This window comes from Phyllostomus hastatus, unplaced genomic scaffold (assembly GCF_019186645.2).
Source record: "Phyllostomus hastatus isolate PE091 unplaced genomic scaffold, TTU_PhHast_1.1 phas_scaffold_345, whole genome shotgun sequence".
Taxonomy (NCBI): domain Eukaryota; kingdom Metazoa; phylum Chordata; class Mammalia; order Chiroptera; family Phyllostomidae; genus Phyllostomus; species Phyllostomus hastatus.
The window spans coordinates 5847674-5872659 of record NW_025334024.1 but is presented as its reverse complement, the minus strand read 5'-3'; the positions used below and the strand labels follow the sequence as shown (position 1 = coordinate 5872659).

General features: G+C 41.4%; 1 protein-coding gene across 1 annotated transcript in view; it reads left to right on the top strand.

The window, feature by feature from the left end:
* CDH13 (cadherin 13) overlaps nt 1-24986 on the top strand; it is a 1008841-nt gene that overhangs the window by 208484 nt on the left and 775371 nt on the right. Inside the window, exon 2 of the mRNA XM_045818585.1 lies at nt 11151-11262. Coding sequence (XP_045674541.1) covers nt 11151-11262 — 112 coding nt within the window. The remainder of the gene's footprint in view (nt 1-11150; nt 11263-24986) is intronic.

The following is a 24986-nucleotide window of genomic DNA, read 5'->3' as shown; positions in this document are numbered from 1 at the left end:
ACATGGACATGAACTAAAGGTGGGGAATGTGGGTGGGAGAGGGTGTGCAGGCTGGAGGGGACTGAAGGGGGGGAAATGGAACAAGTGTAATAGCATAATCAATAAAATATATTAAAAAATAAATTAAAAAGTATATTCCACATATAAGTATTTGTCTTTATTTGGCTTATTTTACTTGGCATAATACCCTCAAGGTCCATCCGTATTGTTGCAAATGGCAGATTTCATTCCTTCTCATGGCTGAGTAATATTACGGATATATATTTCATATATATAAATTTCAATATAAGTATAATATGGATATATCTGAGCAGTGCACGGGCTGTCTCTCAGAGGAGTCCATCTAGAAGAAGGCAGGTGGGGCACTTAACCAGCTGCCATTTCCTGGCGTTGAAGGCTGTACCTGGAGCATTAACTCCTCTGCATGCCCCAGCTCTTCTTGCCCTCACATTTCCCAGACCCCTGAAGTATAGAAACAGCATCAGGGCAGAAAGCAAAAAAGACTAGGACAGTCTGTGAGGCAAGTCTGAGATCTGAGGGAACTGTTCACTGCATTGGTGGCCGAGTTGGGAGGCTGGCCCAGGTGACAGACTTAGGCACCCTTTTCTATTGAACTGAGCCCTGAAACCTCAGACCTATTTGTCTAGTAAGTCTCTTACCCACTGTCTTCATAGATTTAGGGTTTTATGTGTAGACAAGTCTTCCAGTGCCCAGCACACAGTAGGTATGTAATACTTGCTTTATGGAACTTCCTGAGACTGCTAAAGCTCATCCAAGAATATCTCCTATAAAAAGGACTGCTTTGCTTGACTTAAGGGAGGCAGGTTTTATCTGGCATTTGGCACCATTAATCCAATCACTAGAATTTTATAAATAGACATAAATATCACCAACTCTGGGGCACGTAGGGTTTCCAGTTTCTATTACGGGCCAGCCAACCAAATCTTTTTAATTGAATTAATTAACATTTTTACAAAACTGCATTTTTCTTTTAAAATTTACCAGTTGTGTCTACTTTATTACTCCTGGAAAATTAATAGCAAAGAGTTCATTCCATTTAGACAAAAATTGTGATTTCATTGAGTGAATTATTTTTGGCTCCTTTAAGCCAGACTTGAGGAGGACATGCCTGGTCAATTTAATCCTATTTTGAAGTGACAAAACATTTTCAAATAATCTTGAAAGCAACGCAGAGCTTGTTATCCCTGCCAGATTGCTCCCTGTTTCTTCAGCGGGCATGCCGTGGTGTTTGCACTTACCAAAGCCCTGTGTGCAACAATCCTTCTTAGACTTTGCCACTTCAAAAGTGTCAGTCATCTTTACAACATGGCCTTATCTGTGACACGGTCCCATTTCCTATTCTCATCCAAAGAATGTGTTGTTGCTTCTTCTGTATTTCCATAACACTATATGTATTCATCCACATTAATGTAAGTGACAATATTTGGCAGCATGTAACACTTATTATGAGCCAGTTCCTATCCTAAACCTTTCGATTTGTGTTAAGTCGTTGTACCTTACAACCAAGGAGGTTACATAAAAATATTGCCTGTATTGTACAAAGAATTTAGTAACTTTCCCAGGGCACAGAGAAGTTTAAAAACTTGCTGAGGGTCACACAGCAACTGAGTGGTAAAATTGGGATTTGAATTCAGGTAGTCTAGCTTAAGAATTTTTGCTTTGAACTACTTCCTAATTTCCAATATATATAAACTATTACGTTGTGTTATATTATGTTACTTGCCTATGTGTCTGCATTTCCTTCTAGATAGTAAGTTTACCCAGGGCTTTGTTCTTTTTTTTTTTTTTATCTCAAACATCTAGCCCAGGCCCTGGCAGGTAATAAAAGTTTTAAATTTTGACTGAGGGAATTAATGAAAAAATGAACTTAACCACTCTGCCATAACAGCAGATGAAAGTGTCCCATCACTTGAAAGGAACAATTCTTAAGACAAAAGAAAAGGGACCATGCTGGTTTATGCTCAGCAGTGGAGCACTTAAACTCCAATATTTCTATAGACTCTGATATCTCTATATCATGACATCGTGATGGCCTCATGTAAAGGGTTCCAAAGTCATGGCCCTGTCCTTCTCTTCCCGCCTTTTCTTCCTCCCTTAATTACCCTCTACCCCTCCTTCTTCTTTTCCACCTCTGTTTCTCACCCCAAATTATAGTTATCATCTGAAAAACCAAAGGAATCAATCTTTTCTGAATGTCTACAGTGGAGCCAACACTGCGGTAGACTGTATGAGTTTCCTGTGGCATCTGTAACAAATTGCCACACTCAGCAACTTAGAACAAAACACATGGATTATCATATAGTTTTGAAGGTCAGGAGTCCAAAATGAGTCTCAGTGGGGTAAAATCAAGGAGTTAGCAGGGCTGTAATCCTTCTGGAGGTGGAAGGGAAAATCTCCTCCCTGCCCCCCAGCTTCTGGAGTTCTCTTGCTTTCCTTGGCTGGCGGCTCCTTCCTACACCTTCAAAGCCAGCAATGGCAGGTTGAGTCTCTCTCACACCAGCTCACTGAGACCTGGCTTCCACCGTAACATCTCCTTCCCTAACGCTTCGAACCTGGTTTGCATTTTCAAGGATCCCTGTAATTACATCTAAATAATTCAGGATAATCAGGTCAGCTGATTTTCAGCCTTAATTCCCCCATTCCATGTAATCTAACATATTCACAGGTTCTGGAATTAGGACATCTTTGGGAGACCACTATATGTAGCTTACCTTTTAATAATCTGAGGAAAAGATACTGAGCAGCATTCAATTAGAAATAAGGTCTAGAATGTTGATCTCAAAATGTATATGAAGGCTACATCAGGACTCAGGAAACTGGAAGTATTGTCCTCCTGTATTTTCCCAAGAATCACAGCAGTATTTCTCAGCATCTATTACATTAACAGCAATGAAGGTGGATGACATGAGCTGACACAGTGAGGGCCTCTATGTGCCACTTAGTGTGTGCTTGTATGTACACAACACATGAGTGTGCATTGTGTACGTGTGCATCTCTTTTCTCCATGCTTTCCCTGTGGGCAAGGCACCTTTATAAACCCTCCCAGGACTCTGGGTTTTTAGTCTCTGGCAGAATAAAAAATCAATCAAAGTACATGTGGCCGTGACATTTTTATATCCTGCAAGTCAGAGATAGTAACCTTTCTTCCCTGCCAATCTAAGTCTCTCCAAACTGATTCCAGTAGACTGACTTTGACAAGAGTAAAGCAGAGGTGTTTTGCAGCAAGGATAAAGTAACTGTCCATCCGCACTAATAGCAAAGAGCGAGTGAGTCAGTGAAAGAAAAACAACAAGGGGCCAGGAGACACTAGCGAGTTCATTTGGAAAATACCATTTTGGAGCTGGCTTCAGAGAGGATGAGCTCTGAGGGAGTCCACAGCCTGCTGAGATAATTTATTGTGGCCAGAAGTTTCTTTTTACTTATGCCTGCTCGAATACAGTTGTGTGAAGCTTTCCTTCAGTTCAGATATTTTCCCGTGGCCTCTGGGGTGTGTCTGTGATGCCGTGGTACAGAGGATCCTCTGCCTCTATCTCTTCCTGTTGAGTGTACAGTCAGCCAGGCAAGCTGCTACACCAAACCACCCCCAGTCTCAGGGAACTGCACACAGCGAGTGGAATTTCCCTGTGGGGCAGTTCTCCCAGGTACTTGCCCTTTAAGCAGTGACTGATTTCTGGGTTCTTTCTATTGGGAGACCCTGTCATCTTGGAAGTCCTTCCTTCCCACTTGCACAGATGAAAAAGGGAGGGATTTCAAGGTTCAGGCCTAGAAGTTGTGAAAATCCTTTAACCCTCTTCCTGTTGCCCAGTGCTTAGTCATGTGGCCAAAATTACTGCAACACAGCACACAGCTATGGAAACTCTTGTGACAAGTAACTAGAGACTCATAACAAGAAAAGTTCTTTGCTTGAAGAGTTTATTTCCAAAGTCTAAAACAGGGTTGCAAACTCAAATGCCTGGAGGGCCAGACAATTGTATAATTGGGTCAGTGATTGGGAGCGTGAACATGGGGAGCAGTGCAGACGATGACAGCTCAGAGAGGTGTACGCTACATAACATGATAATTTAACTTTTATGGCAGACTGCCCTGGCTAAACCAACCGCTTCTCCTGGCCACATCCATCCCATATGCTGCCAGTTGGAAACCTGTAGTCTGGGACAAAACAAAAGGCATTTTCCTGGAAGCAAACTCCAGAGTTGGCTATGTTCTTGAATCAGTACCTGTCAGGATAAACAAAAACCTTTTCATTTAAAAGAGAAAGCTCGAAATGGAGCAAAGAAATGGGAGCTAAAAGGAAAAGCAGGCATAAAGAGCGTGATGTAAGGATGTCTCTTCATGCGTAGGTTTAAGGCAGTGGCTCTTACACAGCGGACAGAGCTCTGAGGTGCCATCTTGAAGGATGCATGGAGTCCTCCCAAAGCAGCACAACTCAGCTGGCAACAGGCGCTGATGTTCTTATTGTACAGCTGACCCAGAGATGCAAATTCCCTCCTGATCTCCTACCTGATTCAGGTTCCTGCTGTTCCCTTTCCAATGAATATCTCTGAGCACAGCCTACCACTGGACAGTTTTATAGTAGCAACAAAAGTAATATTTTAATGATATTTATGAATAGCTACAGTGGGGAATATCAGTGAATTATGTATATTGGTTTAAACATAATATAAAAATACTGCTACCCCTACTACTAATAATAAGAGCAAACATTGACTGGGCACTTATTATCTGCCTCGTACTACATAAGGCTGTTTACAATAATTAAATCACTTAATCCTCATAATAACTTATAAGATACTAATATTTTTTCCCATTTTCCATCTGAAGAAACTGAGATTCAGGGTTAATTGCCCAGGGTCACAGCTGGTAAACTGGGATTCATACAGAGCCAAGGAGGCTCTGTCCTGTGCTTACCGTGTGTCTGAACATGAACCTGTTTTCATAAGTAGGCTGATGTAATTTTCCAGTAATAGAAATCCTTTCAAGATTAGAAAATTTGATCTTTGCTGAGCTTTCACAGGTGTATTGGTTGCCTGTTGTTTATGAGGTGCAAGCAAAGGCATAAATGAACAAAAGAACCTAATAGAATGGTCACTGCTGCGTGACATTAAAGACAAATTGGGAATGTTGCTCGCAGCATATATTCTGGAAGTGTTAAGGAGGGTTTGGGGAAAAGTATGTCCAGGTATTATTATGTTTATAAGAGTAACATCTGATGATGCTGGAGGAAGTGCTTGTCTGGTTTTGGAGTAATGTCCAAGTGCTCATTCTCAAGCGAAGGATGCTTCTTCATGTCCCACCACCTAACTCACTGCCATTGAACTTGAAGAGTGGGCATGCAGGACAAATTCATGCACAGATGCTATTTGAAATCTTCTAAAAAAGTCAAAGGGCAATAGCTATAGCTAGAACATTCTGCCACTACTGAGTAGTCAGGTGTTCAACTTTTGGGAACCCCAAATTAGCCTGGATTCTTTTTTAAATGCAGTTTTGCCAATTTAGACATGTGTTCCACAAAACTCATGGAGACACAGAGGAATTCATGTGAAAGCAGACAGTGTGTTGGTTAATAAGACAGGTTTCTATTCCTCTCTATTTACTCAGCTAATTCTGACCCATCTTTGAGATGGAAGCAGAAATGTCCTTTCTGTGGGTTTACTTTTTCTGATCTGCCAGCTTTACATGTTCCTGAAGAGACCTATAATTTCCTTTCAAGTTAAAATTTAATTTTAATCAATAAATTAAACTATGATTTGGCCCTGGCTGGCGTAGCTCAGTAGATTGAGTGTGGGCTGCGAACCAAAGTGTCGCAGGTTCGATTCCCAGTCAGGGTACATGCCTGGGTTTCAGGCCATGGCCCCCAGCAACCGCACATTGATGTTTCTCTCTCTCTCTCTCTATCTATCTCTATCTCTCTCCCTTCCCTCTCTAAACATAAATAAAATAAAATCTTTTAAAAAAAAGAAAAGAAACCTTCACTGGGTTATAACCAAAAAGATGGTAGAACTTTTAAAAATATATAATTTGTCAGTGCCTCTAACCTTTTCTAGTTCTCATTGGCAGTTAACACTTACTGCTTATATTCTGTGCAGCACTGTTCTAATTGCTTTATCTGCATCCTCCCATTGAATCTACTAGCCCCTCCCAATGTACATCTTACTGTCCATATTTTTTTAGATTTGAAAACTGAGACAGCCCTGGCTGGTGTAGCTCAGTGGATTGAGCGCGGGTTGCGAACCAAAGTGTTGCAGGTTCAATTCCCAGTCAGGGTACATGCCTGGGTTGCAGGCCATGCCCCCAGCAACCGCACATTGATGTTTCTCTCTCTCTCTTTCTCCCGCCCCCTTCCCTCTCTGAAAATAAATAAATAAAATCTTTAAAATAAAAAAAAGAAAACTGAGACAAAGAGTGACATGAAAAATGCCAAATCTTCTAGTCAGTAAAGGTCAGAGCCAAGATCTGAACAAAGTAAAGTGACTAGTGCTTCTCTATAAGCTCCAGGACAATACCTGGCTAAGTGCTCACTGAATCCCAGGAGCTTAATAAGTATTGGGGCACAAGTGAATGAATGAATACAGGGAGTAGTGAGTGAATATATTATTTGACTACTTCTTACCTTGCTAAGCCACACCTTGCCCAGGAGAGTGCTACATGCCTTTATATTATTAATAATTTAAAAGCATGAAGTAACCCAAGAATTTGTACAACAAAACTGGAGCCTCTGAGATTCCTCCCATCACTCCCACCCACCCTGAGGGTCAGCAGTTGGAAAAGGTTTATTTTTCCCTTATGAGTCCAGAGAAACCCTGAATAGAGCATGCCAAGGAATGAGGACAGGGAGTGAGCTGCAGAGACACAACAGTGGGGGACTCCACTCACCCATACACTCAGTCAGTTCTGGATTCTCACACTCAGGATCCCTGGAGAAATGTCATCTCCTGTAGTCCTATAGAATGACTGGTTTACTGGTCTGGAATTTGAGGGCAGAATTAGCTGATTAGAAGGTTAACGTGTAATTGTAGACACAGGGTGCCTGGAGGCAACCTTTGACCATTTGCTGTTTAACTGAATTAATGTTGGCCAGTTATAGATTTTCGGCTTGCAAAATTGCCAGCAAATTATTCTGAGTCCTGAATCTGCATTCTGTGCATGCCAGATGGGATGTCAGCATTATGATTGCTTCAGAAGTGATCTAGCCAGAGCCTGCTCTCTAAGCAAGAGACAGTTTTAAAAAGAGAACTTCTCAGACACTGACTGTAGCATCCTTCCCCCTTTGATTTTAGAAAAGATGATGTCGATCAGGGTGATGACTCTCCCATTTCGATTTCTCTGATGTTTCTCAGGCTGGCCACACCGTGAACCTCCAGAGATTGATTCTTGCTCTTGTTCCTCGAGGTTCAGTGCGTTTCAGAGGGCTGGTATTTAGAGAGAAGCCTTGGTTCCACGGTTCCACAGCTTCCAACCTTTTGTGTACTCCTTTGAGTTTGCTGGCAGGGATGATAATGAGTTTCCATCAACAGCCTGTGTTCCGTGGTTAAGAGCTTGTGTTCTGCTATCAAAGTTTAGTTTCTCAAAAAACAAACACCCAGTCAAGGATTTGAGTGCAAGCAGTTTTATTTGGAGGGTGGTATCAGAAAAAAAAAAAAAGAAAGAAAGAAAAACCAGGAGATGAGGAAATGAGCCAAAGAAGAGAAAGTAGCTAATGGACAGTGAGTTATCAAGTCAGATGTCACTGTGGTAACTGGAGCTCAAGTCCAAGTGGAAACTAGGAGACAGAGCATTTGCCTCCTAGATATCTCACCTGAGAGGCGAGGGAGCTAGCGTATTTGTGCACCAACTCTCATCAGTTATGGTCATGGGCTGCTCCAGGGGTTGTGAATTTCCAAACACTGCTGGTACCATTGTCAGGTAAAGCAGCCTCCCACAGGCTATGGAGAAATATCTCAGGCAAAACAAGGCAAAGTCCTGTCCACATGGAAGGCCTGAGGGCTATGAGAGGTGCTCTGACCAAGGGCCCTTAAACCTGGATTCAAATTCTGGCTCACCATCCTAAATGTGGATCTTGGGCAAGCATGTCAGCCTCACTAGGATGTCAGGCCCCTTCTCTCAAAAATGTATCTTATACTAGATACATCATACTAGATACATCATAGGGCTATTGTGGAGATTAAAGGAGATGATGCGTCTAACAAATTTAACACAGTGCTAGCCATATAGGAAGGGATGAAAATGTTGAGAGTCATAATTTGAGTATACGGAGCATCTTCTCTGTGCCAGTATATGTGGTAGGTACTTCGTATAAAAGGTGAAGAAAGAGAAGTAATTCCTATCTTCATGGGACTTAGATATTTGCCTACTAAACCTACAGCCATTTCTTATCTTACTACAATAAATTACCCCTTGTCCAGGGATGCGCCATGCACTTTTATGTTCCAAAACACATAGCCTAAATTTTATTTATTTTTTATATTTTATTGATTATACTATTACAGTTTTTCCATTTTTTTCTCCCCTTTATTGTCCTCTGCCCTCAACCCCCACTCCTACCAGCATTCCCCCACCTTAGTTCATGTTCATAGGTCGTACGTGTAAGTTCTTTGGCTTCTACATTTCCCATGCTATTCTTAACCTCCCCCTGTCTATTCTGTACCTACCATTTATGCTTCTTATTTCCTGTACGTTTTCCCCCATTCTCCCCTTTCCACCTCTCCACCGATAACCCTCCATGTGATCTCTATTTCTGTGAATCTGCTCCTGTTCTAGTTGTCTGCTTAGTTGTTTTTTTTTTTTTTAGGTTAGGTTGTTGATAGTTGTGAGTTTGTTGTCATTTTATTGCTCACATTTTTTATCTTCTTTTTCTTAGATAAGTCCCTTTAAATCATATAATAAGGGCTTGGTAATGATGAATTCCTTTAACTTGACCTTATCTGGGAAGTACTTTATTTGCCCTTCCAATCTAAATGATAGCTTTACTGGATAGAGTAATCTTAAATGTAAGTCCTGGCCTTTCATGACTTGGAATACTTCTTTCTAGCCCCTTCTTGCCTGCAAGGTTTCTTTTGAGAAATCAGCTAGTAGTCTTATGGGAACTCCTTGGCAGACAACTGTCTCCTCTCTTGCTGCTTTAAAGATAAGGATCTTTAACCTTGGGTAATATAATTATGATGTGTGCCTTGGTGTGTGCTTCCTTGGGTCCAACTTCTTTGGGACTCTCTGAGCTTCCTGGACTTCCTGGAAGTCTATTTCCTTTGTCAGATTAGGGAAGTTCTCCTTCATTATTTTTTCAAATAAGTTTTTCATTTCTTGTTCTTCTTCTTCTCCTTCTGGCAGCCCCTATGATTTGAATGTTGGAACATTTAAAGTTGTCCTGGAGGTTCCTAAGCCTCTCCTCATTTTTTTGAATTCTTATTTTTTCATTTTGTTCTGGTTGAATGTTTATTTTTTCCTTCTTCTCCAAACCATTGATTTGAGTTCCAGTTTCCTTCCCTTCACTGTTGGTTCCCTGTATATTTTCCTTTATTTCACTTCTCATAGCCTTCGCTTTTTCTCTGTTTTGTGGCCATACGCAACCATTTCTGTGAGCATCCTGATTACCAGTGTTTTGAACTGTGCATCTGACAGGTTGGCTATCTCTTCATAGCTTAGTTGTATTTTTTCTGGAACTTTGATCTTCACTTTCATTTGGGCCATATTTCTTAGCGGTACACCTGTAAAGTGGAGCCTTAGATATTCACCAGGGTAGGACAACCCACATCCTGAGTTGTGGCCCCATTTGTGGGGGAGGGGTCCGAGAGGGAACAATGCTGCTTGCTTAGCTGTCAGCCAGTTTTTAGTCACTTCCTCTGCTACCCATGAGCAAATTGGGTCCTTCTGGTGCTGATTCCTGGGTGGGGTGGATTTTGTGTATGTTCTAGGACCCTTGTCTCTCCAGCGAAATCTCCTGTGAGGTTGGGAGTTTCTCTCACTGCTGCCACTCCAACCCCCACAGGTGTTTTCAGTAAGAGGCTTTATTTCCCCGTGCTGGAACCCTGCGTGGCATGATCTGTCTCACTCCCCAGTTGTCCCTCCAGGTTTATTAACACACAAATGTGGAACCATCCATTCTGCCAGCCACTGCCTCACCTGCCCTGGTCTACCAACCACCACCTTGCTGGGAGTCCTGTCTGCCTAGTTGCCCATCTCCACCCCTCCTACCAGTCTGGATGAATGTTTCTTTAACTCCTTGGTTGTCAGACTTCCATACAGTTCAATTTTCTGGCAGTTCCAGTTATTTTTTGTTTTTAAATTTGTTGCCCTTCTTTTGGTTGTGCGAGGAGGCACAGTGTGTCTACCTATGGCTCCATCTTGGCCAGGATATCCTAAGTTTTTGGCACCTGGACAAATTGTCTCAAGGATTTGCAAAGGCAAAGCTGAGCCTTTGGAAGCAATTGTAAATTTAAAATTTTCCAGTATCCAGATTTATATAAGTAAAAAGAAAGTGGTGAAATAAATTTTATGAACATTTAGTCCAATCTGTAAAATATTATCCTTTCAATGTATAATCTATACATGAGTTATTAATTGATATTTTATTTTGTTTTTGGAATTCAGTCTTCAACATGCAGCATGTATTTTGTACTGACTATTTCAGCCCAGCTACATTTTAAGGGCTTTGTAGCCACGTGTGGCTCATGGCCACCATATTGGACTGTGACGTTTTGGTGGACCCGAGATTCCTTTCAGAAGTAACTTCCAATGAAATAGTTCGTTTTTCTCCTCTTCATAGATGACAATGGTTCTTTATGAAAGTGAAGTTAGTTTTAGCTCAGGCTTCCTATGAAATTGACAGATTCTGTAATGAAATTTCACACGTGGAAACTGCAGTGAGATTCTTAGCAGGTGTAAAAATTTGACGAAGTTATTTCTTTAACTGCAACGGAATGGAAACTGCCGCAGCTGTTCCCATTTGCACATTTTCCAAATCTCATTGCCAAAACAAAGTTGTTGGCAACCACTGGAGAAGTATCAACTTACCTCTTCATTTGGGAAATTAAATTAAATCCTCAGCTCATTTCTAAAAGTCACAGATTTGGTACAAGTTAGTAGGGCAAACACATGAGCTGCTGTTAAAATATTGATGGCTTTGGTTTTCTCAGGTGCTGCTGCTAACATCTGCAGAAGATTTGGACTGCACTCCTGGATTTCAGCAGAAACTGTTCTATATAGATCAGCCAGTTGAATTCATCCAGGATCAGGCGATTCTAAACTGTAAGCGATGCCACTCATTTTTTTTTTGCATAATGTCATATTTAAATTCACCAATGTCTGTTAATATGCTTCAGGATGTGGTGTTCCTTAAATGATTTTCTGCTCATTGTTCTTATTCTGCTTGATCCAGAGTGGAATGTCTTGCATTAGAGCCTCGACAGCTTAGAGGTGAATAGAGTGATGTGTGTCTCTTTTTAGTATTTTATCATTGATGAGTATTTCCCAACCGCTCCCAGAAAAGGGGACTACCACCTTCCAAAGTGAGTAATATTCTGTGCAAAGGAAATAAAATCCATTTCGCTGGGGCAGATCCCTCAGAGCAAAACCATTGCCTTCCTGTGGACTGTTATTCTACCTGTAGTTTGTCATCCATGGCATTAGATCGAAATAAAGGTGAGAGCAGGATCTTGGCTTCCAGGAAATTTTAAGCATAGGAATTCAAAACTCATTCTTAAGGCTGTAAGATCATTCTCAGAAAGACTCAAAACCTCTACTGGCTATTCTGTGGATTAAACTCAAATCCTCCCAAATTCCAGTTAATTTCTTTAAAATATGCTCAGGCCTATGGTTATAATACCTCCCTGTTTTTTAATGCTGATAATATATTGTTTAATCTTTGAGGGCATGGGATGCACTGCTAAATGCATAACAAATATAGTGTTGGTAAAGTGGAGTTTAACACTGATGTTAGACAAATAACAATTTAATTGAAGGCTCTTGAGCACTATTCTTTAGCATTTGGGAATGAAGGATGTGAAAACAGTGGTGTAATTTGTTGAGATGCTCTGAGTTCCTTCAGGGAAGATAATTGTACATTTGCCCCTATAGTCTCAGGTTTGCCTTTCAGGCCAGCCACATTCCTTCATTCCTGAATGATGTGGCTGGCATGTTTAAAAAATTAAAAAAAAAAGCCTGCTTGATTGAATTGTCCTGTGAGGCTGGAACACATTTAAAGAGTTGAAAGGAACACAATAATAAAGATGCAGTGTTGAGCATCGAGGGAGTTATCCAAGGTGAAGCCCAGGCACATCTTGATGCAATTATGCCAATGAAATCATTTCAATAATTAGAGTCTGTAATGACAAGGTGCAGGACTGGCACAATAAGTGAATTCCAATATGTGATTTCATATTAATTTGATCCCTGAGTGTGACTCCTGGGTCAGGCCATCAGGAACCTTCATTTGTCTTTTGATTCTGCTATTAATCAGAATCAATATATTTCAAACAGAACTTGGTTTGCAAGAAGCATTTTTCTGGCTCTCTTCTCATCTGTCTTCTCTCTCTCTCTCTCTTTCACACACACACACACACACACACACACACACACACACACACACACACATACTCTTCTCTTTTTTTCCCCAGTGATTATCCCAAATCTATTGATATATTAACATGTGTGGAAATGTGAAGCCACCCTGAGTGTGAAAATTGATAGTGTTGGTATGCAAAGCAGGCCCATAAATGTGATTGCTTCTGTAATCTTCACTACACCAAACAGCTTCTAATTCACTGCTGAGAAACTGGAAACAATCATACTTTGGGGATCTTTTTAATTTAAACTAGACCATACTGTACATTCCAATATCACAGTTTGGTATGTGTGTGTGTGTTCTTTCAATCCCCTAAGTGATTCAGATGGTTATGGTTGTTGGTTCTGTGTAAGCTATTAAGTGGTAAATGGAACTGGGTTGATTATCAATGATAACACATTCATGAAAAGTTAGGCATATGAGAATTGAGGATAGTTAAAATTTTATATACGAATTTGTGTGTGAATTGCTGGATCAGTAAAATCTGACTACCCCTCTCAGTGAAACTGTAGGGTCCATGTGTATTACTAGGGTGAGAAAAATACAGAGAGCAGATCTAGTACGGAATGTTTGAGTTCATCTCAAAGCAGGACGTAGGTCATTATGAGTGTAGACCCTGTGAATAAGGTTAATTGTGCCTAAATGAAGAACAAAGTTTTTACAGATTGGAGAATGCCTCCTAAATATTGTTTGGTAAATCTGAATTTCCAGAAGTAGTAGCAATGTATTACAATACTCCACTTGGGAGGAAAAATAAAAAGCCCAAAATATTTTTCTTAACCAACAAACATTTTAAGTCTCTCTCTCTCCCCCTTCCCTTTTGCTCTCTTTCTCCCTCCCACTTTCCTCCTTCATTCTCAGTTTCTTTCATCCATTTCTTTATAGTTCAACACAAGACCCCTCTGTCTCTGAAAAACATGACTAACTAAGAAACCAGTGAGTGGTGAGTGCTCTCATTCTGACACGAGGCTAGCATCTGGATGAAAACAAAAAGGGATCAAACAAAACTGGACAGTGTTAAGATATTTCAATATATGAAGTTGACTGCTAAGGTCCAGGAAATGGTAGGGATACTTTAGTGATATATAATCTGAAGTTCTAGGCAATAACAGATGTTAAAAGAAACCAGGGTAGTAACATTCCTTTGGGCTTTTGTCATTTGCATTTTTCCTTTATCTTTGCATTATTTAAGAGCTTTGGTTTCCAATCATTGCAAATTTTTATCTTGTAGAAGGTATAAACACAGCATGATCAGCCAATTGATAATCTACAATTTCACTGTTCTATAAAGTTGTCTGCAAGTGTTGTCTCCTTGCCTGACAGACCTAGTTAGTATATCTGCTGATACCCCAGACTCAAATTCAACCAACTGCGTTCAGCTTTTAGCAAGTTACAGGGAATGTTTATTCTGTCCGCAGCTTCCTGCTCTCTTTGTTCTGGCAGTAATGTTCCCTTTTATCTTTTTTCATCTTTCTTCTCAATTCTCAATGACTTATCTTTTTCTACCTTAACTGTTACTAATGGTCACCTCCACTTCTTTTATTTCCCTAATATTTTATTCACTGTTCACTTCAATACATCTTTCCCTCAGTTGTTCCAAAGCCTTTTATTTTCTTCACATCCCAATAACTCTTTATTCTACTCTCCTTTCCACTAACTATACTTGCTTTCGTCTTTAAAAGGCCATTTTTCAACAAGCTTCTAGGATCAAAACATGGCATTCCACTATTTCTTCTAATGTAACCAGGGGAGCACTTTCATCCTGTCTCTTGCTGTGTGATGCAAAGCCCCCAACTCATGATAACTTGGACAAAACTTTCCTGGCTTTATCTCAGTCTTGAAAGGTGAGCTGGGAAGATGTGTAGTTATTCCCATTTTTGATGAGAAGTACGAGAAGAAAGGGCAAGACAGCTTAGAAAGCAGAAACTCAGACAGGAGATAATCTATTCAAGGTCTAAAGTCTTATGAACCCCTGAGGGGTTCACGGTGGGAGTCCATGGTGACCTCCGACACCCTGAACTGTCTTACCTTCGCTGGTGCGGTTGCTTCTCCTGCAACATGGAAATCATGTGATTCTGGTAGCCGTCGTAGTGGCACCATGGAATTTGGATCACAGCCCTGCTTATAGCCTCCCAGCTGGCACCTGGGCTCCAGAGGAATGGCTGGTCTGGAAAACTGAGCAGCCACCCAGCTGATATGGAAAAAAGAAACCAGTGATAAGCCCCTGACTTTTTGTATAATGCAGAATTACAGAACAGCACGTTCTGCTCTGCGCCTCTCAGCTCAGACACAACTTCTGGCATTTTGGAGGGACCGGGGATCATCGCGTTTGCTGGGGAAAACCATACACATGACTCTCTAGCCTCTATTGGTGGGAGACATCTCCAACCACCAGTGTCCAGGAGGGACACCCCAGTGGCACCTAGCCACTGTCAGTTCAGCACTTTTCTTCCTCCCTTGTTCATCTTCATGGCTCACTCCCCTTAGACTACACATACACAGGACGAAATCGCCACACCTGAGTTCACCTAAAATGCAAGCTTACACATATTCACACTTAATAAAGAACCTGCATTAGTCAGAACAGGCTTGGTATCAAACAACCCCAGTGACCTAACAGACTAGAAGTTTGTTTTTCTTTTAGGTCATGTGGATGGAGATTAGGCTGCTCTCCTCCAAGCGGCTGCTCTCCATGCAGGAACTTGAGGGCCCAGGCTACTTCCAACTTGGTCCTGCCATTTCCTGCTTTCCAGTCACTCCTGTGTCACCAAGCTGATGCACAAGAGGACAATAAAGAATGTGGGGAAGGCACTCTAGGTACTTAACCACCTTAGCTCACAAGACACATGTATCGTTTCTGCCCCCTCTGTTGGCCATACCTAGTCATAGAGCTAACCTAACTGCAAGCGAGGCTGGAAAATGTAGAGGAACACTTGTGTTTGGTGCGTGCTCACAATCTCTGCCCAGATACTCTGCCTCACACACAAAGCAGTGTGACCTACATCACAAAAAGGCTCCTGAAGAGACAGAAATAGACCACAAAAGGAGGCAGCCACCTCAGAGTAACTTGGGCCTACATGGGAGAGAGGACAGAGTTTAAGCAGGAGAGCAAGGTCATGCACCTGTGACTACCTCCTGACTTTCCAATCAGGACGTGTTCTTTTCTGAGCCCATCAGCTTCTTCCCTGCCGCCCCTTTGAAACACCCAAGGGAGGGACCTCGCCTTCCAATGGTTCTGAGAAGAACGGACTCCAATTGCAGCCTCCTGGTGATTAAGATCACATAATTTTAAACTCACATGGACTAGGGTTTAAACATATGACACAGTCACATGTGAGCTGTGTGACCATGAGTGAGTTATTTGAATCTTCCAAGTTTGAATTATGTCATCACTCTAAGAAGGATGACAGTCCTTACTGCTGGAGTTCATGCAGTAATTGATGGGAAGGTGCTTAGGACATAGCTCTGAATAAATGGAAGCTGCTTGTATTATAACTATCACTATTACTGTTGTTATAATTATTGTTGTTTTTATTCATAGACCTGAGATAGATTCAGTTTCCTTATAGTGGCCATCTAGACATAGCTATTTAGAAGATAAATTGTGGGCATTAAAATTCCGAAGAGATGAAGAAACATCTAAAGGAGTGATTCTAGGATTTGAATTTCTTGGACCAGCAGATTTTTCTTTTTTAAATATTGGATTGATAAGACTACATTTTAAAACATTATCTTACATGTGGATATGAAAAAAGAAGAAAGCAAACAAATAAATAAGATGAATACCTCTATTTACTTTGGCCAGAATTTTCTCTTAAAAGGTCATTTGGCACCAAAAAACAAACCAGGAATAAGGACCAATTACAGAAGAGAGGTGTTCCTTTAGTTTCAGTACATTTTGCTTTGTAAAAAGTGCACCAAAATGTCTGTGTTTACCTTATTTTGATGGGAAATCACTAACCCAAGACATTAGGTGGCTGTTAGGATTTTTGCTCTTGACTTTTCCAGTAATTCTTCTGAAGTTTCAATGTGTTCATTTTTTGGGAGAGGCAGGGTTAACTCTTAAGAGAGTTCCTCATGAAGGGCTGCATGCCTGTGCTGATTAGCAAAGAGAGAAAGAGAGACCATTCTTAGAAAATATAGCAAGTGTGCATACATTGGGAACAAATGTTGGGACTTTTAAAAGGCACTCCTAGTGCTGACCATCGTGGTGTCAGTGGCCATCACAGCCAACATTTTCTGTTCATTCTCTAAGTATGGAGGGCCCCTGGAACCCCATCACAGTTACCAAGGAAAAACACTCTCATCTGCCCATTTTATAGGTGAGGATACTAAGGCTGGGCTAGATGGAGCAGTTTACTCAAAGTCACATTGCTCATATTGGTGACATCAAGATATGAACCCAGGATTTCAGTGCCCTGGCTTTTCTCAGAGTTCTAGTCTAGTGTTTTGTAGTTTTTGTTCTTGTTGCTGGTAACATACTAAGGAAATTTGTCACTTAATTTTCCCATCCACATTTATCTACCTGGACGAGATAAAGAGAGACCTTCCTACTGCATTTTATTTTTTTCTGTCCATAGCCAAGTTTATTCTTCCTCTGTAATATACAAAATTGTAGAAAAATTGCTGCTTTTTTCTTGTTTTGGATGGATCCAGTGCCATGTTGTTAATGACCCTGCGTTCCTTGCTTTCCACCCTCCCCGTGAGTTCCTTTAATCAAGGCGTTACTGGGCAATCCCACCTTGACACTGACCTTGGTTGGTGGTGGGTCATCCATGGAGTGCATCGCATTGCATTAATCATATTTGTACTTAACATACATGAGTCAGGGCTTTTGAGGGTGTTTTTAATTGACTATAAATCAAACAGGGAACTTGAAAAATGAAGGCAATTAATGAAAAAGCAATGTGAGAGGTGTTTTGCATCCCAACACAGGAAATGCATTGCCAGTGAATGAAATGTCAAAACAAAGGCCTTTTTGACCCTGCTGGAAAGATATCGTTTGGATGGTAATAAATGAACTTTCCAACCTGGCAGGTGGGGAAGTTTCCCAAGTTCGTGTTGATTTGGGCTTTTCTCTGTCTCTATTCTTTATCTTTAAGAACCTCCTAAGTGCTTTTGTTTTTGTTTTCTGTTTTAGTGATTTTAAAAAAACTGATAATTTCCTTCCCATTTTCTGGTTATGCATCACACTGCTAACTTGTATTTACTCTAGGTTGGGAGATTGATGAACTGATTAGTGAGATTATTTAACTGACTAATGAAATTACTTATACAGTCTGGAAAGATCTGAATAAAGTTGAAGTTTCAATTGGTATGATTTTAAGTTGTTGTGATATGCCAAGAAAAGTCACTCTGATGTCACTTAATTCACTCTACCATTATGAAGGTGATTATAGTTTGGGCCAGAATGTGGAGTCCTATTTACATTAATGAGAGTTTTTCCTATATTTAAACAGAGTCCTGTAGAAATGTATTTTTATATGTTTGCCCTTTCCTCTCACCAACATATTTGTAACAATCCAGTAATCAGTCAATTAATATTTATTAGGATTCTCATAAATGAATTATACTACCTCATTTCATAAATGTAAAATGATATAATAAAATAACTGCAGAATAAAAAGAACACATATACAAGTTAGGGGGGAGAATAATAAAATGCTAGAGGTCCTCGCATTTGACTTGGGTCCTAAATTATACTTTGAAGATTGGGAGACGTGAAATAACAGAGTGAGACAGCCTAGGAGATGAGGAATGAAGATGCAGATGGAGCTGTCTTGACATTTATCAGGAGAACGGAAGAAATAAATAGACTGGACGAGTCACACTGTCAGCCCTTGGGCTAAATTTGCCCCACAGATATGTCCCGTTTGACTGCTCAGTGTGGGAGCCTGGAGTGTTTAATGAAAGGACTTTGTTGTCCACACTGAGAAGTTCACTCTGAAAAATTCATAACTTCTGAGATATTGGCCTCCAGAACACAGACCCCAGACACAGGCTGCCTGGGTCCAAATCTGCTAAGGTTAGCCCAGTGTCACTTTAGGATCTTGGGCAAGTTAGAGGAGGAAAAAAGCTGACTGTGCCTCAGTTTCCTAATTTGGAAAATAAATGTTATAATGACAACAACATCAATAACTTGTTGTCAGGATTAAATGTTAACTCTATAAGCAGGGTCTGAGCTGGCTTTAAGAACTGAGCTGGATCTAGAGGCTCTAGTGATGCCATCGTATCCCCTTCATTTCTCAGCTCTGCTTTCTGTAGCGTTGGTGCCCTTCACTCTCAGAGGACTTCCACCAGGATGGCCACCAGAACCTCCAGGCTTTTATTCCTCCAGCTTAACAACCCAGAGCATCTTTTTTTTCCAAGTGTTCTAGCAAACATGTTGTGGCTAACTCTCTCGATCCAGCTTGGATCATGTACCTATTCCTGAACCAGTCACGATGTGCCAGAAGATTTGGTATATCTCTTGGCCAGGCCTGGGGAAATAGAGAGGCTGTTCTCTGAAGGAAAGGAATGATGTTGGGCATGCAACAGCAAGAAAGTCCACCACAAGGGTGTTTCATTCTATTGCTAAGGCCGCTTCCAGTACTAACAGTGTGTGACTGTGGGCTGTGCTCTGTGCATGAGAATTTTTAGAACCCAGCACACAGGCCAATGGAAATGTCTTTTAGGTGGCAGGGGACGGGGACAGCCAGACACCAGGTTTCTCTCTGGTGGTGCTGGTCAGCAGATTGTCTCATTAGCACTCTGTCAAATTCTTAGTGCTGCCATATGGCTTCACTCTTCAACCTGTTGAGTGTCTTCTTACATAGTTCTGGGGCTGGACTAACTCTTTTTACCTCTGCTTTTTTTCAAAGGATTATGAATACAATACTCCCCTTCTTATGTGCTGTTTTGTTACCTTCAGTTTCTGTAACCCACAGTCAACTGCAGTCTAAAAATATTAAATGTAAAATTCCAGAAATAAGCAATTCATAAGTTTTAAATTGTGTGCCATTCTGAGTAACATCATGAAATCTCACACTGTCCCACTCTGTTCAGCCAGGGATGTGACTCATCCCTAGTTCAGTGACTTCACACTGTGTGCACTCCCTGTCCATTAGTTACTTAGTAGCCATCTCGGTTACCAGATCAACTGTCTCAATATCACAGTGTCTGTGTTCAGTCACCCTTATTCACTTAATAATGGCCCCAGAGTGCAAGAGGAGTGATGCTGGCATTTCAGATATGCCAAGGAGAAGCTGTGATGTGTGCGTATGTGTGTATGTACATATGTATGTATGTATGTATGTATGTATAGGGAAAAAACATAATCTACAAGGAATGGCAAAAGTAGGTTTGCAGCTGTGAGTATGGAAACACAGTTTATTCTTTTATTATTATTTATTAATTATTGTATTATTTTCTATACAAACAACTATAAACCTACTTTTGCCACACCCTGTACTTAGGGGTCAGTACTATGAGCAGTTTCAGGCATCTGCTGGGGGTCTTGGAGCGTGTCCTCTGTGCATAAGGGGGAACTACTATACAGGAACACATGGATGTTGCAGGAAAATCTCCTAATTTAAGGTATTAGAACCACAGGAATTGGGCTTCTTAATGAGTAAGGCATCAAAACAAATTGGGAAGGATTAAGCATGGCTTTAAATAGTTTGAGGAGAGAGAAGATCTTATCCTTTAACAGATCCAATCCACACACATTCTAATAATTGCTGTGCCCTTTGTCCTCTCATCTTAATTTTCATGGAAATTCTTGTTAGTCTGAAAGCAAAAGGGAAGAAGGTACAAATACCTGCTGGTCAAAATACCCCTAAATATTATTTGTATTAGACCAAATTGACATTCCTCTTGTGAAGGTAGAAGTAGGATTTAAAAAAGGAAATAACATGTGGAGTCTCTGTCATATGTTCAGCCAATTATTTAAGAAACATAATCGTCGCCTACCTTATGCCTGGCACTGTACTAGGTACAAAGGATAAAACTTTGATCCAGAAACAAAAGATGCCTTCCATGTTGGAGCCTTTATTCTTGTGGAGAGAAAGAGGCAGGCATGATAGGAATAAACAGTTAATAAACAGAACATGTTATGTGAAAAGCTGATGATAAGTACCATGAAGGGAGATTTCTGGAAGGCTGCTATAGAAATGGATGGCCAAGGAAGTGTTCTCTGAGAAGCTGACACCTGACTTAGCGGAAGGACCCAGCCAGGTGAAGACTGGGTCTGTAAACATTAGGCAAAGGGACCAGGTAGTAATGATGAGAATAGGATTTTCATTTTGAGTTACTGTGGTCCAGGAAAGGGGATACTGTTTTATCCATTTAAATCAAAGCAATTGCCTTGTAAGTAGGATTGTAAATCCCATTTTATAGGTGAGGACATAAAGGTTGATTAAAGGATCCATTGTCTCAAAAGAAGTGCCAGTGGTGCAAGTTTGCTCTGATCTCCTGACTCTGCGTGTTCTCTCCACATGAAATGCTGTACCCAGTTCCCTGCCACACCAGCGCTCCTGTCCTTTCTTTCGAGAACAGACTGGGTTGTCCATGAGAGCCTCACGGGGCTGTTGGTATGGACTCCTGAGCTGGACTGCTTATCACTTACAACGTGTAGTATTTCCAACCAGAAGTGTTAGGACAGTTGCCTGCCACATGCAAGCTATTTATAAAGGTTGGTTGACTTTATCATTTGAAAGAATAAGGCCAGGGAGAGGAATATCTACAGAATGATGCTGTTGGAATGAGCAGCGCTGTTGTCTGCCAAAGGCGGCGCAGAGAATTTCCAATAAATTCTCATGCCACCTCTGACACAGAACACATGTTCTTTCTGTTCCCACTAAGTCCTTCTTTCAGGCGTTTTCTTGCGTTAGGGTCACATGCCTCCTGCCCCACCCAGTGCCCACACACACTGTCCTCTCATGTTTGGTCTCTTTGGGCTAAGTGTTAAACGGATGCTCCCTCAAAAGAATCACTCAAGAAGTGATTCTTCCCCACCTCAGATCCAGATTTGTTTATGTGTTTCAGAATTCAAGGAACTAATAAAGTACATATGCTTTATATTGCACAACCCCACTGGAGGGTCTAGGGCAGCATCCTGTAATAAAACAGATATTTCTGCAGCAGATAATGAATATTTACTCTAAGGAGGATAAACCAGGACCACAGATACCATCACACTAGTTCAGGCTGGTTCTTGCTGCCAAATGAGTTATGAAAACAGTTTGGGTATGGTGATCCTCTTGGAATTCAGAATTGCAAACGGCACTCCTTAGGAGAGCATTCCCTTGGAAAGTCGCAGCCCTCTGTCCTGCTAAAACACCCAGTTGGCTTCTTGGCATCTCAGCTGTTTCTGGGGCTGCAGAGTGTGGTGGTGGCCCAGGCTCCAGGTTCCAGCCCCGCCCCCCAGCCCTGCTTCCACTTGTGAGCAACTTGGTAAATAATGTCTTGGCAGGCCACCCCTGGCAAGGGGCCAGCTGCTGCACCAGCCTATTTGATTCCCATCTGAAGCCAAAACAGTTGTCAGCCATCCAGTTTCCTCTGAACTGTGTCAGCTGATTCTGGAGACCTCCCAGAAGGTCTATTTTTAGCTAAAATTGCTTCTCATTTTCATATGTATACATTAAATCCCATGGGGGCAGGGGTGATTCCAAATGAGGAAACACTGATTTTGAATAACATGAAAGAAATAACTAGTGCTTGAAAACAGTTCAAAATATGAGTCAAAACCTCCAACAAATATAGTTAGCACTGCATTTTTTAGTCAAAGGAACTTTGTCATATTAAAAACAGAAAGTGAGGGTGAGTAGGGATAAATCAGGATGGAAATTCTAGGCACTGAAGAAGGAAACAAGACTAATAACAGAGAGGACTGAAATTAGGGGGTAACTGGGATTGTCAGGTGGGGATGTGTCTCTGGTTATTCCCAGTGTCCAAAGGGCATGGAGGGCATGGGGGCCATGGGCCAGAACCAGGCCCTTGTCCGTCTTCAAGAGTGATGAAGGAGCAACAGAATAGAGCATGGTGCATGGCAGTTCTGATTAAGCTTCCAGGTGTTTCGCTTATTTTGGAGCAAGTTCAAGGAAGTTCTGGAGCGAATGAGGCCTAAAATGTGCATAAAATTTATTTTTTTTGCCCAAAGTTGCCTGTTTTGCTTTTGGAATAGCGTAATGCAGTTTTCGCTCTCATCGTGTGCACTTTTGATCAAGCACGTTTTTGCGACGGGCATAGCCTATTCATATACCCAAGGAGCAGTTGAGTGTTCTCTGTTAGAAAGCACTTTGTTAGCTATGGTTACAATTTAGTGGCTTTATCAGTTCTGATAGACCCTCACCCACTCAGACTTTAAACAAAGGGATTTAACGAAAGGTAACATGTGGCTCACCAGGCCTCACTAAGAACAGGAATCTAAGGAAGTTCCAAGAATTTCGGCAGTGGAAACCCAAAGAGAGCTAGAACAGTGCCTTTCAATTCTGTAGTGGAAGCCTGGTTTTTGTTTTGTTATTTGTTTTGTTTTGTTTTGTTTCATGCGTCGCAGGCTGATACTTTTTTAAAAACTAAAGTCAAATATAATTTTGATAAGTTAGAAACATGACTCAGAAATATAAAGTGAACACAGGTCCAAACTCATCAAGAAAAAAGTATACCAATGAGATGGTAAGTCTGACTCACGGAACACTTGAAGAGCGAGGTATCTGTAGTCAATTCAATAAAGAAATATTAGAACAAGTTTGCTACGTTACAGACAAAGCTGGTTAACGTCCTACAGGGTAGTGACTGTAACTGTTGGGGTTATTTTTCCTCCTGAATAGTATCTGCATCTCTAGTATGCAGAAATCTACAAATTAACATGTAATTTTACTAAATCTGCGAACTTCACTGAGGTGAGCAAATCTTATTTTGCTAGACAATTAAATAATCACTGAGTGGACCTGTGAAGTGATGCCTGTATATGACTTTGAAAGAACTTCTCCATCTCCAAACACATTTTTGTTTTTGAAGTTTTAAATAATTTTTCTTGTAAAACTATTGGTATAAAAGTGAAGGTAGAAAACAAAGACATACAAAATATAAGCTTTCAAGAAATTAGATTCAGTAGGCATAATATTACTCTATTAAAGTACTTTCAGTCACTGTGCTCCTCTGGGCATGGGACACTGATCTGTGGACCACACTTGTAGTATTTGAATACCTTTATAGGAACAGCCAAACTTCAAATACCTTTCAGTCTGGGTGTCTTTATTCGATGGAAGGGACGTTTATTGACTTGGCATGGTGTCAAGGGCCCCCTCTGTGGTCTGGGAGACAGGTCCAGCAATTGGAAACTCAATCCCTAAAAAAAGGGCTCCAAGTGTTACCAGACAGGGTTCAGGCCCTGAGTGGGTCTGCCCAGGGCCAGCCAGTAGTATGTGGGTTCTTGACTTCATGTAAGAAAGATTTCACAATGTGAGTCCAGGTGCCTTCGAGAGGACGTTTGTTAAAGCCGGGGACAGTGAAACGAGGAAGGGTCTAGGACAGAAGGAGCAACAGGAGAGGCTAGGCTGGGCTGCTTGAACTCACTGGGAAGTCAGAGAAAAGGGGACCTTGGAGACAGGTTCAGGGACAAGCTGCCGTTGCCCATTGTTCCCCTGGTTGCAAGTCTCCTGAGGACCCTTAGAGTTTGGGAGCGTCTCACCTGTGGGGGGAGGAAGTAGGGGAAGGGAATGGTGTGGGCTGCTCCCCAGAGACAGAGTGCTCCCACTCCCTAAGTCCTTTGTCTTGAGGCTTTTCTCTCTTTCTGGCAGGTGGGAATCTTAGAGGAGCTCTCAGGGGAAGGTTTCAGCAAAATATTCCTCAGTTCTCCAGGCGTACCCTTTCAAGGTCATGTTCTCCACTGATTGGTCAGTGCCAGGGCACGGGGGGTGCATCTGTCACTGCAGCAGGTCCCGGCATTGCCCACCTGGTTTTGCTGCTTTTCTGGGCCTGGAGCTGAAATATGACTGAGGCCTAGATGTTATCTCCAGGGAGGTGACCTTCTGCATCTGGCTGTAAGTTGCTCGGCCTACTTGTTCAGCTGTCTGCCTGTTTCCTATTTTACTTGTCAAGGAACTTTCCTAGCTTCTTCTTATCCTGCCTAAGCAAATAATTATCAAAGGTATTCATTTTGATTTCTGGTCTAAATGAGCTGGGGCCCTGGGCAGTACTGAATTCCGACCACAGGGGAAAGGTATCTGTGAGCCACTGTGGTCAAACATCACATAGGCTCCCACGTTAGGATTTTTAGTCTTTTGGCCAAACAGCTCATAGTATAAATTCTTCAAAAATCACCAGACCACTCATGTTAATAAAGCAAAGGTACATTTTTTAAAATATATTTTATTGATTATGCTATTACAGTTGTCCCATTTTTTTCTCCCCTTTATTCCACTCCACC